Consider the following 10597-nt stretch of genomic DNA (forward strand, 5'->3'; position numbering starts at 1 on the left):
CCTATGTAAAAAACAAAAAACTTTTTGGGTTTAAACATATTTCAAAATGGGGTTGTCGGGTCATTTATTGCTTTAACTTGTCACATGTGTTTTAGTCGTCATCTATTGTTTTACCTGTAATCTATTGTTTAACCTGTAATCTATTGTTTTACCAGTAATCTATTGTTCTACCAGTAATCTACTGTTTTACCAGTAATCAATTGTTAAACCTGTAATCTATTTTTATACCTGTAATCTATTGTTTTACCTGTAATCTATTGTTTTACCTGCCATATATTGTTTTACCTATCTTCTATTGTTTAATCATTTTAACAGTCCTCTATTGTTTAACACATCTTCTGTTGTTTACCTCCCTCTTTTGTTTTACCTGGACTTGAATGAGCCAGTCGGTGAGGATGGCGTGCATATGAGCAGTCACTTTAGGGTTATTGTGGAGGAAGTCTTCAGGTAGGGCGTGGCAGTTCTCTACACTCTGAAACAATTACTTCAGTATTAGTAATCTGGGGTTTTGAAAATATCAATATAATAGAAAAGTTCTGCAAAAAAATTCTACACATACGTAATACCATGCCAAATGTCCTCATGTATGGAAAAAGGGGTAGATATCCCTAAATATTGAAATTAAGTCCAGAATGATAACGTTGTGGTATAAATTAATTACAGGTGAAAATAAAATATCAAGTTATGTTGAATTCATATACAAGTCCTATGGTCGTGTGATGAAAAATGGCTCTGTAATAAATTTTTAAAACGGTTTATTTTGAATTTACATGTATATAGAAAAAAAATGCTCTCATGAAGATTTTTACAACATTTCAAGGTGAAATCAACACAAAAACGCAGAAACGGAACTTTGAAAAAGTTTTCCCATCAAAATTCAAAATTATCCTAAAAATGTTTTTCTTCCAATACTCTTGACACATACAGACTTAATAATTAGCACATCTATAGCATGGATGGCTGGCTACAAAATGCAAATCATTGACCTTGATTTTCGAAGTTAAAGGTAGTCAAATTACCAGTCAGAGAAGGGAAGCAAGAGAAAACGAAGAGAAAACATAGGTTAAGCATAATAAAGTAACCTATGTATATTGACACCTATACTGGGGACACATACCTGGAGATAGTGGTAGATTACCTATTGACACCTATACTGGGGACATATACCTGGATGTAGTGGTAGATTTCCTATGTGTATTGACACCCATCCTGGGGACACATACCTGTAGATAGTTGTAGATTACCTATGTATATTGACACCCATCCTGGGGACACATACCTGTAGATAGTGGTAGATTTCCTATGTATATTGACACCCATACTGGGGACACATACCTGTAGATAGTGGTAGATTACCTATTGACACCCATACTGGGGACACATACCTGGAGATAGTGGTAGATTACCTATTGACACCCATACTGGGGACACCTACCTGTAGATAGTGGTAGATTACCTATTGACACCCATACTGGGACACATACCTGTAGATAGTGGTAGATTTCCTATGTATATTGACACCCATCCTGGGGACACATACCTGTAGATAGTGGTAGATTTCCTATGTGTATTGACACCCATCCTGGGGACACATACCTGTAGATAGTTGTAGATTACCTATGTATATTGACACCTATACTGGGGACATATACCTGGATGTAGTGGTAGATTTCCTATGTATATTGACACCCATACTTGGGACACACACCTGTAGATAGTGGTAGATTACCTATTGACACCCATACTGGGACACATACCTGTAGGTAGTGGTAGATTACCTATGTATATTGACACCCATACTGGGGACACATACCTGTAGATAGTTGTAGATTACCTATGTATATTGACACCCATACTGGGGACACACACCTGTAGATAGTTGTAGATTACCTATGTATATTGACACCCATACTGGGGACACACACCTGTAGATAGTTGTAGATTACCTATGTATATTGACACCCATACTGGGGACACATACCTGTAGATAGTTGTAGATTACCTATGTATATTGACACCCATACTGGGGACACATACCTGGATGTAGTTGTAGATTTCCTATGTATATTGACACCCATACTGGGGACACATACCTGGATGTAGTTGTAGATTACCTATGTATATTGACACCCATACTGGGGACACATACCTGTAGATAGTTGTAGATTACCTATGTATATTGACACCCATACTGGGGACACATACCTGGATGTAGTGGTAGATTACCTATGTATATTGACACCCATACTGGGGACACATACCTGTAGATAGTGGTAGATTACCTATGTATATTGACACCCATACTGGGGACACATACCTGGATGTAGTTGTAGATTTCCTATGTATATTGACACCCATACTGGGGACACATACCTGGAGATAGTTGTAGATTACCTATTGACACCCATACTGGGGACACATACCTGGATGTAGTTGTAGATTACCTATGTATATTGACACCCATACTGGGGACACATACCTGTAGATAGTTGTAGATTACCTATGTATATTGACACCCATACTGGGGACACATACCTGGATGTAGTTGTAGATTACCTATGTATATTGACACCCATACTGGGGACACATACCTGTAGATAGTTGTAGATTACCTATGTATATTGACACCCATACTGGGGACACATACCTGGATGTAGTTGTAGATTTCCTATGTATATTGACACCCATACTGGGGACACATACCTGGAGATAGTTGTAGATTACCTATTGACACCTATACTGGGGACACATACCTGTAGATAGTGGTAGATTTCCTATGTATATTGATACCCATACTGGGGACACATACCTGTAGATAGTTGTAGATTACCTATGTATATTGACACCCATACTGGGGACACATACCTGGATGTAGTTGTAGATTACCTATTGACACCTATACTGGGGACACATACCTGTAGATAGTTGTAGATTACCTATGTATATTGACACCTATACTGGGGACATATACCTGGATGTAGTTGTAGATTACCTATTGATACCCATACTTGGGACACATACCTGGATGTAGTTGTAGATTTCCTATGTATATTGACACCCATACTGGGGACACATACCTGTAGATAGTTGTAGATTACCTATGTATATTGACACCCATACTGGGGACACATACCTGGAGATAGTTGTAGATTACCTATGTGTATTGACACCCATACTGGGGACACATACCTGGATGTAGTTGTAGATTTCCTATGTATATTGACACCCATACTGGGGACACATACCTGGATGTAGTTGTAGATTTCCTATGTATATTGACACCCATACTTGGGACACATACCTGGAGATAGTGGTAGATTACCTATGTATATTGACACCTATACTGGGGACACATACCTGGATGTAGTGGTAGATTTCCTATGCATAGGGCATGTCTAGCCTTATATTGAAAAAAGCAGTTGGAAATATTTCATGAACTTTTTTGAAATATAAGACTAGACATGCTTCTATGCCTGGAGGAAGTTATTTTGTGGGGAGACCATAATGTGACTTACTGATTAATCAGAGTTACTTCCCTTCGTTTCATGCGATAGATTGAAAGCCGATTGGGGAATGCATACCTGGAGGTAATGATAGATTTCCTGGGCATATTCAGGGACACAGAGTGGGTCTGTTGTATGACTGATGTCAATGTCCTCGACTCCCATGGGCACCCGAGTCTGTATGTCCCGGATCTTCAGGAGAGGATCACAGTCTACATCCATAAACAGCAAATCTGAAAAGTGTGAAGAGAAAACAGTTCCAAATACATATATCTTTACCGAGAATCGCATTATTGAGATATCACCTGCTCTGTGGCTCATTATAGCGATATCCCATTCCATGGCACAATATCAAGATATCTCTTGTTCTGTAAATCCTTATTGAGATATCCCGTTCTGTGGCTCATTTTAGAGATATCCTGTTCTGGCGTTCAGTAATGAGATATCCCCCGTTCTGTGGCTCATTATCAAGATGTCCCCTGGTCTGCGACTCAATATCAAGATATCAACTGCTTTGTGGCTTATGTTCGAGATATCCCGTTGTGTGGATCGTTATCGAGATATCCATTTTGTGCCTCAATAAAGAGATATCCCATAGTCCCTATCTCATTATCAAGATATCCACTGTTCTTTGACTCATTATCGAAATATTCCGTTCTGTGACTCATTATCTATATATCCCTGGTCTTAGGCTCATTACTGAAACTACATGTATATCATTCAAAGCATCATCTGGTACCATCTGTCAATGTGTAATGTTCTTTTACAAGAAAATATTTTATGTATGTTTTTGAAGTTGAAAAAATTTGGCAGCGAACACTTTGATCAACAATTTGACATCAAGACAAACACACAGACATTAATACAGACATTTTGACAATTATGCAATCAACACTTTGATATTAAGACCAGCAATCTACGATAAATAAATAATTTTACCCTACTGTATACTAACCATCATCCACATATATACATATATAGCGACCAATATTTGTTAAGTATATGTACACAGACTACGTACCATCATCCATGATTGCAGATGGCTCCGGATTATTAACATGGAACTTGTGATGTTTCTTGAGCATGCCCAGTGAGCCAAACTCTCCATTGTGACCGTGGTGATGGCCATGATGACCATGGGCATGATGCTGGTGATGGTGGACTTTCTTCACTTTCTTTGAAGCTTCTGACATAAAAATGATAAAATCAGTAAGCAACGTGATTGAGTTATTTAAAAGTATGGACATTTGTGACATTCTCTCTACCAGGCTCTCAAAGAACTCTGCTTGGTGCGTGGACTGGACCAGAGAGGATTATGGGGGTTTTAGAATCTGTTTCTTGCTGTGATTTACCTGTGCTGGGTGTGGGTCCTGGTCCAGAGAGGATGAGGGGGGTTTTAGAATCTGTTTCTTGCTGTGATTTACCTGTGATTGGTGTGTGTACTGGACCAGAGAGGATGAGGGGGGTTTTAGAATCTGTTTCTTGCTGTGATTTACCTGTGATTGGTGTGTGTACTGGTCCAGAGAGGATGAGGGGGATTTTAGAATCTGTTTCTTGCTGTGATTTACCTGTGATTTGTGCGTGTACTGGACCAGAGAGGATGAGAAGGAGTTTAGAATCTTTTTCTTGTTATGATTTACCTGTGCCGGGTGTGGGTCCTGGTCCAGAGAGGATGAGGGGGATCTTTGTAGCCTTGTGACTTTTCTCCCTCATCATTTTGGCTATGTATACAGAGGGCAGCACCTCCACTATTTCACCATTGACCTTATTTTGATGATGAATGTTGCGCACCCTCAAACCCATAACCTTCTTCTCCTGAAATATTACAGTACAAGGGTCAAGGTCACATATCACCCTCAAACCAATAACCTTCTCCTGAAATATTACAGTACAAGGGTCAAGGTCACATATCACCCTCAAACCCATAACCTTCTTCTCCTGAAATATTACAGTACAAGGGTCAAGGTCACATATCACCCTCAAACCCATAACCTTCTTCTCCTGAAATATTACAGTACAAGGGTCAAAGTCACATATCACCCTAAATCCATAACCTTCTCCTGAAATATCACAGTACAGGGTCGAGGTCATGTATCACCCTAAATCTCATAACCTTCTCCTGAAATATCACAGTACAGGGTCAAGGTCATGTATCACCCTCAAACCCATAACCTCCTCCTGAAATATCACAGTACAGGGTCGAGGTCATGTATCACCCTCAAACCCATAGCCTCCTCCTGAAATATTACAGTACAAGGGTCAAGGTCATGTATCTATAGCTCTGGTTAGAGTGGGCAGTACGTGTTGAAAAGTTTGTTATTTTCCTCAATGTAAAGCTCCATCAGGTAATAGAATTAAATATTTGTAAGGATACATATTCTACTATAAACATGTGATGTAAATATAAAAACAAATGTACACACAGTTTTATTGCCAGAGTTGGTCTTTACTCGAAGTGTGTAGGGGTTTTCCTGGTGTGCGAGGACTCCACAGCACCGGACTGGGGCCTCCATACACTGTGAGGGGCTATACTCCATCCCGTCCACGTTCTCTCGTGCACGGTCACTCGTGGTCACAACTTTCTTGTGGACCTTCTTAGGTGCATTGGTCACCTTTTGGACAACTCGGTCCAAGGCATGCCCTGTTTGTAACATCCTCGAGGTGAAAGTCTTTTTTATTCTTGGAAGTCTGCAAAAATGTCAAAGAACAGAAGTTTATTAAACACTCGATACATACAATACATGAAAAGAAAACGAGACAACATTAAAAAAACTGAAGTGAAAAGATGTTAGAGTGTAATGGGGGTTTTATAGGGAAGCATTACGTCATCTGTGATAATATTGACGTTAAATATCCTTGTTAGATTTCCGGTTGACCTGACCTTACCCTGATATAACTTTCACGGTACGAGCTAGAAGGATTAGACATAAGCTGAACCCTCCAATCAATGCCGCTCAGTTGATGTTGACACTGGATGTGAAATGTAACCGAATACCAATGAGGAGGGACAATACCTTATCATTCTCTCCTTATATTCATAGTCTGAAATTATCAGCCCCAGTGATATTTAATACAACAATTACTAAAATGTGTAAATTGAGAAACATCCCTCTAGTACTTTTCAAACAAGGGGAAGCTATATATGAAATTTGACAAAGATCCCTTCAGTACTTTCTGAGAAATAGCGATAACAAACTTCAATTATCAAAATCCAAGATGGCTGCCTGTCAGCCATGTTGTTTTCCGATTGGACTCAAAATGCAATATGCATAACTAAGCACCAAGGGGAACCTACATATGAAATTTGAGAAAGATCTCTTCAGTACTTTCTGAGAAATAGCGATAACAAGAATTGTTTACGGAGGGAGGGAGGAAGGGACGGACAAACGGACCACTGAAACAGGGCGATTTGAATTTGGTCTGAAAATTTGACAAAAATCCCCTTCAGTATGGAGTACTAGAGCAGGACTAAATTTACAATATAGGGTCATACCCTTGTAACTCTCTGCTCGTGGTGTTTCCTTAACATAAATGCAGTTTATGAACCAAGACGATCTGTTGCTATTCTCTACATTCCTTATATCATGTAAGTATATACATTGTAGTGGTAAGACACTTAGTAGTGAATAATAGCAGCGGATAGCGATTGGTCAGTTTGATAGTAAGTAACATGATTGGTCACCCCCTAAAACATATAACATCCTCACCCCCTAAAACATATAACATCCTCACCCCCTAAAACATCGGACAGCCGACCCCGAAAACAGCGGACAGCCGCACCCCCGAAAACAAGATAACAGGCCGCAACCCCTGGCGAAAACAGAGAACAGCCTCACCCCCGAAAACAGCTGACAGCCGCGCCCCCGAAAACATGCGGACAGTCCGCAACCCCGAAACAGAACAAGCCGCACCCCCGAAACAGCATGACAGCCGCACCCCCGAAAACAGGCGTACAGCCGCACCCCCCGAAAAAACATACAACAGCCGCAACCCCCGGGAAAACAGCGGACGCCGAACACCCAGAAAACAGGGACAGCCGCACACCCGAAAACAGAGAACAGCCGCACCCCGGGAAAACAGCGGACAGCCGCACCCCGAAAACAGCGGACAGCCGCACCCCGAAAACAGCGGAACACCGCACCCGAAAACATAAATACAGCCGTCCACCCCCGAAAACAGCGGAAGCCGCACCCCGAAACAGAGAACAGCCGCACGCCAATAACAGCCGGAAAGCCGCAGCCCGAAAAGAGCGGCACCCGCACCCACCGAAAACAGAGAACAGCCGACACCCCGAAAACAGCGGACAGCCGCACCCCGCCCCGACCGAAAAACAGCCGTAAGCCGCGCCCCGAAACAGGAGAAAACAGCCGCACCCCCGAAAAACAAGAACAGCCGCACACCGAAAAAACAGAGAAAAAAGCCGCCAACCCCCTAAAACATCTTACATCCTTAACCCCTAAAACATCTTACATCCTCACCCCTAAAACATCTACATCCTCACCCCCTAAAACATAACATCCTTACCCCCTAAAACATCTTGCATCCTCACTCCCTAAAACATATAACATCCTCACCCCCTAAAACATATAACATCCTCACCCCCTAAAACATATAACATCCTCACCCCTAAAACATCTTACATCCTCACCCCCTAAAACATATAGGTAGCACACCACAGTAAGACAGCCTGGCCATGGGCAATTTTTTTGTTAAGCAAATAACTCCTGTATTATGATATGCATAAAAAATGAAAAAATAAATGTACACTATAATTGGTATATTCAGTATGAAGTAGTACATACAGGCTTCACATTTATTAAAACAAAAATCAATAAATTGGTTCCGGATTTTAAATATCCGGATTTTCCGAACGTGTGTTTACACAGGAAATTTAGTTTTGCCTACAGCGCAAAATGGCAGCCCACAGAAAAGGTAAGATAGCGGAAAAACTTAATTTACAACATATGTCCAAACAAGATTAATTCTGTCTTTGGGATAGAGATATTTAATTTTAAATAGGTTTCAGAAAAAAAATTGTGTAGAGAATTGTGCCATTTTGGGTCAAATATCATAATATTTTGCAATTTTTGAGAATATTTTAAGCTGTTACCATGGTATTCACAGCTCTAAAAATCACAGAAAATATCAGTTTACTTATCCTTCAGAGCTCTATTAAAATTGCAAATGTTGTACAGATTTCAAATATATATACTTTATTGGAGGTTATATGTAAGGTTAACTGGCAATGTTTACATATCTAAAACATGTGCCATATTTTTCAGAATTTGGCATTTTTACTGTACACTGCTACCTTATAAGGGCTGAAAAATGTTATTTTTTGGAAATTGTGCTTAATTATGCTTGATTAAGCTTCATTTTAATTCATTATTGCTCAAAAATGCATAAAAACAATCTAAAACTTGTTTATTATCTGGCTTGTCATATTAGAGGAATCAAGGGAGGTAACTCGCATATCTACCCATTTTAAGGGTGGGTTAATTAAGCATAATGTTAATGAGTCAGTGTAAATTGAAAAGATATTCTATGTTTTATAACAAACCCAATATAACTTATTGGGTATCTAACAAACCATATAGACTGAATTCTGGTTAGTTTTACCTGATTTATTACTCCGTATCCATGGAAACTATTACAGTAAGTGTTATTTTTTGAAATATTTGGTGAAACCATTATTTTCAGTTTATTTATACAATGGTAAGCATGTAATTTCAATGGCTTGAGTGTACGGTTGATGCAATATTGTCAATTATGGTCATTCACTTAGGTAAAGCAGAAAAAATAGCATTTTCCGCATAAAATGGGATCAGCGGACACTTTCATATGATCATTGGTACATATCTGAATAACCGGGGTGGAAACAGATGATTGTGATGTCATAGGCATGACATTTTGAAATCTTGGATGTCATGCCATGATTTATCAGTTAGAATATTGCATGTGTTGCTAAGCTGAGGTTTGGAAAGGAATTTGGTTATTTATTATGACACCATTGATTATTTATGACGTCATAGATACCATCTGATGACGTCATAGTTACTGATGACGTCATGGTAACTATGACGTCATATTACAAGGCTAAATTTGATAGTTGTATAGTATTTTTTGCTTGATTACATGCACAGAGACTCAAAGTACCACATTCAACTCAAAACACAACTTTATTCAAGAGATATACAGAATTATGGGAGTTTTCATCTTTAAAATTACCTCCCCTTATTACTGGATTGGGAGAAAAAGTTGTCAAAATACACCTCTCAGGGAAATCAGCAATACTCGGTGACTATTAAAGATACACAGTAACCGGATATGTCATTTTGTTCGTCGGAACATGTTCTAGACATTCATGGGGTTTTTAGTAAAATTAGAATTTAAAAAAGTGATGTATTATAAGGGCTGAAAAATGTTATTTTTTGGAAATTGTGCTTAATTATGCTTGATTAAGCTTCATTTTAATTCATTATTGCTCAAAAATGCATAAAAACAATCTAAAACTTGTTTATTATCTGGCTTGTCATATTAGAGGAATCAAGGGAGGTAACTCGCATATCTACCCATTTTAAGGGTGGGTTAATTAAGCATAATGTTAATGAGTCAGTGTAAATTGAAAAGATATTCTATGTTTTATAACAAACCCAATATAACTTATTGGGTATCTAACAAACCATATAGACTGAATTCTGGTTAGTTTTACCTGATTTATTACCCCGTATCCATGGAAACTATTACAGTAAGTGTTATTTTTTGAAATATTTGGTGAAACCATTATTTTCAGTTTATTTATACAATGGTAAGCATGTAATTTCAATGGCTTGAGTGTACGGTTGATGCAATATTGTCAATTATGGTCATTCACTTAGGTAAAGCAGAAAAAATAGCATTTTCCGCATAAAATGGGATCAGCGGACACTTTCATATGATCATTGGTACATATCTGAATAACCGGGGTGGAAACAGATGATTGTGATGTCATAGGCATGACATTTTGAAATCTTGGATGTCATGCCATGATTTATCAGTTAGAATATTGCATGTGTTGCTAAGCTGAGGTTTGGAAAGGAATTTGGTTATTTATT

The 10597-nt window shown here is 38.9% G+C and overlaps 2 protein-coding genes across 2 annotated transcripts; one reads left to right on the forward strand and one right to left on the reverse strand.

Annotated features, from left to right (window-relative positions):
- Positions 1–349: 349 nt before the first annotated feature.
- Positions 350–6187, reverse strand: LOC117320224 (the record flags this gene model as incomplete). Its single annotated transcript, XM_033874876.1, has 5 exons — positions 5927–6187; positions 5144–5318; positions 4525–4689; positions 3582–3736; positions 350–472 (listed from the first exon to the last, which is right to left on the reverse strand). Coding segments are annotated over exons 1-5 (849 nt in total), but the record flags the coding sequence as incomplete, so codon positions are not given.
- Positions 6188–7426: 1239 nt separating this feature from the next.
- LOC117320225 (circumsporozoite protein-like) lies at positions 7427–7843 on the forward strand. The gene has a single exon (XM_033874878.1). It carries the CDS (start codon positions 7427–7429, stop codon positions 7841–7843), a length of 417 nt encoding a protein of 138 aa, XP_033730769.1.
- The last annotated feature ends 2754 nt before the right edge of the window (positions 7844–10597 follow it).

The sequence above is a fragment of the Pecten maximus genome, unplaced genomic scaffold, assembly GCF_902652985.1.
Source record: "Pecten maximus unplaced genomic scaffold, xPecMax1.1, whole genome shotgun sequence".
Taxonomy (NCBI): Eukaryota; Metazoa; Mollusca; class Bivalvia; order Pectinida; family Pectinidae; genus Pecten; species Pecten maximus.

Excerpts from the sequence above, each read along its gene's own strand:
- LOC117320225 (XM_033874878.1), top strand. The coding sequence starts at position 7,427 with ATGACAGCCGCACCCCCGAAAACAGGCGTACAGCCGCACCCCCCGAAA.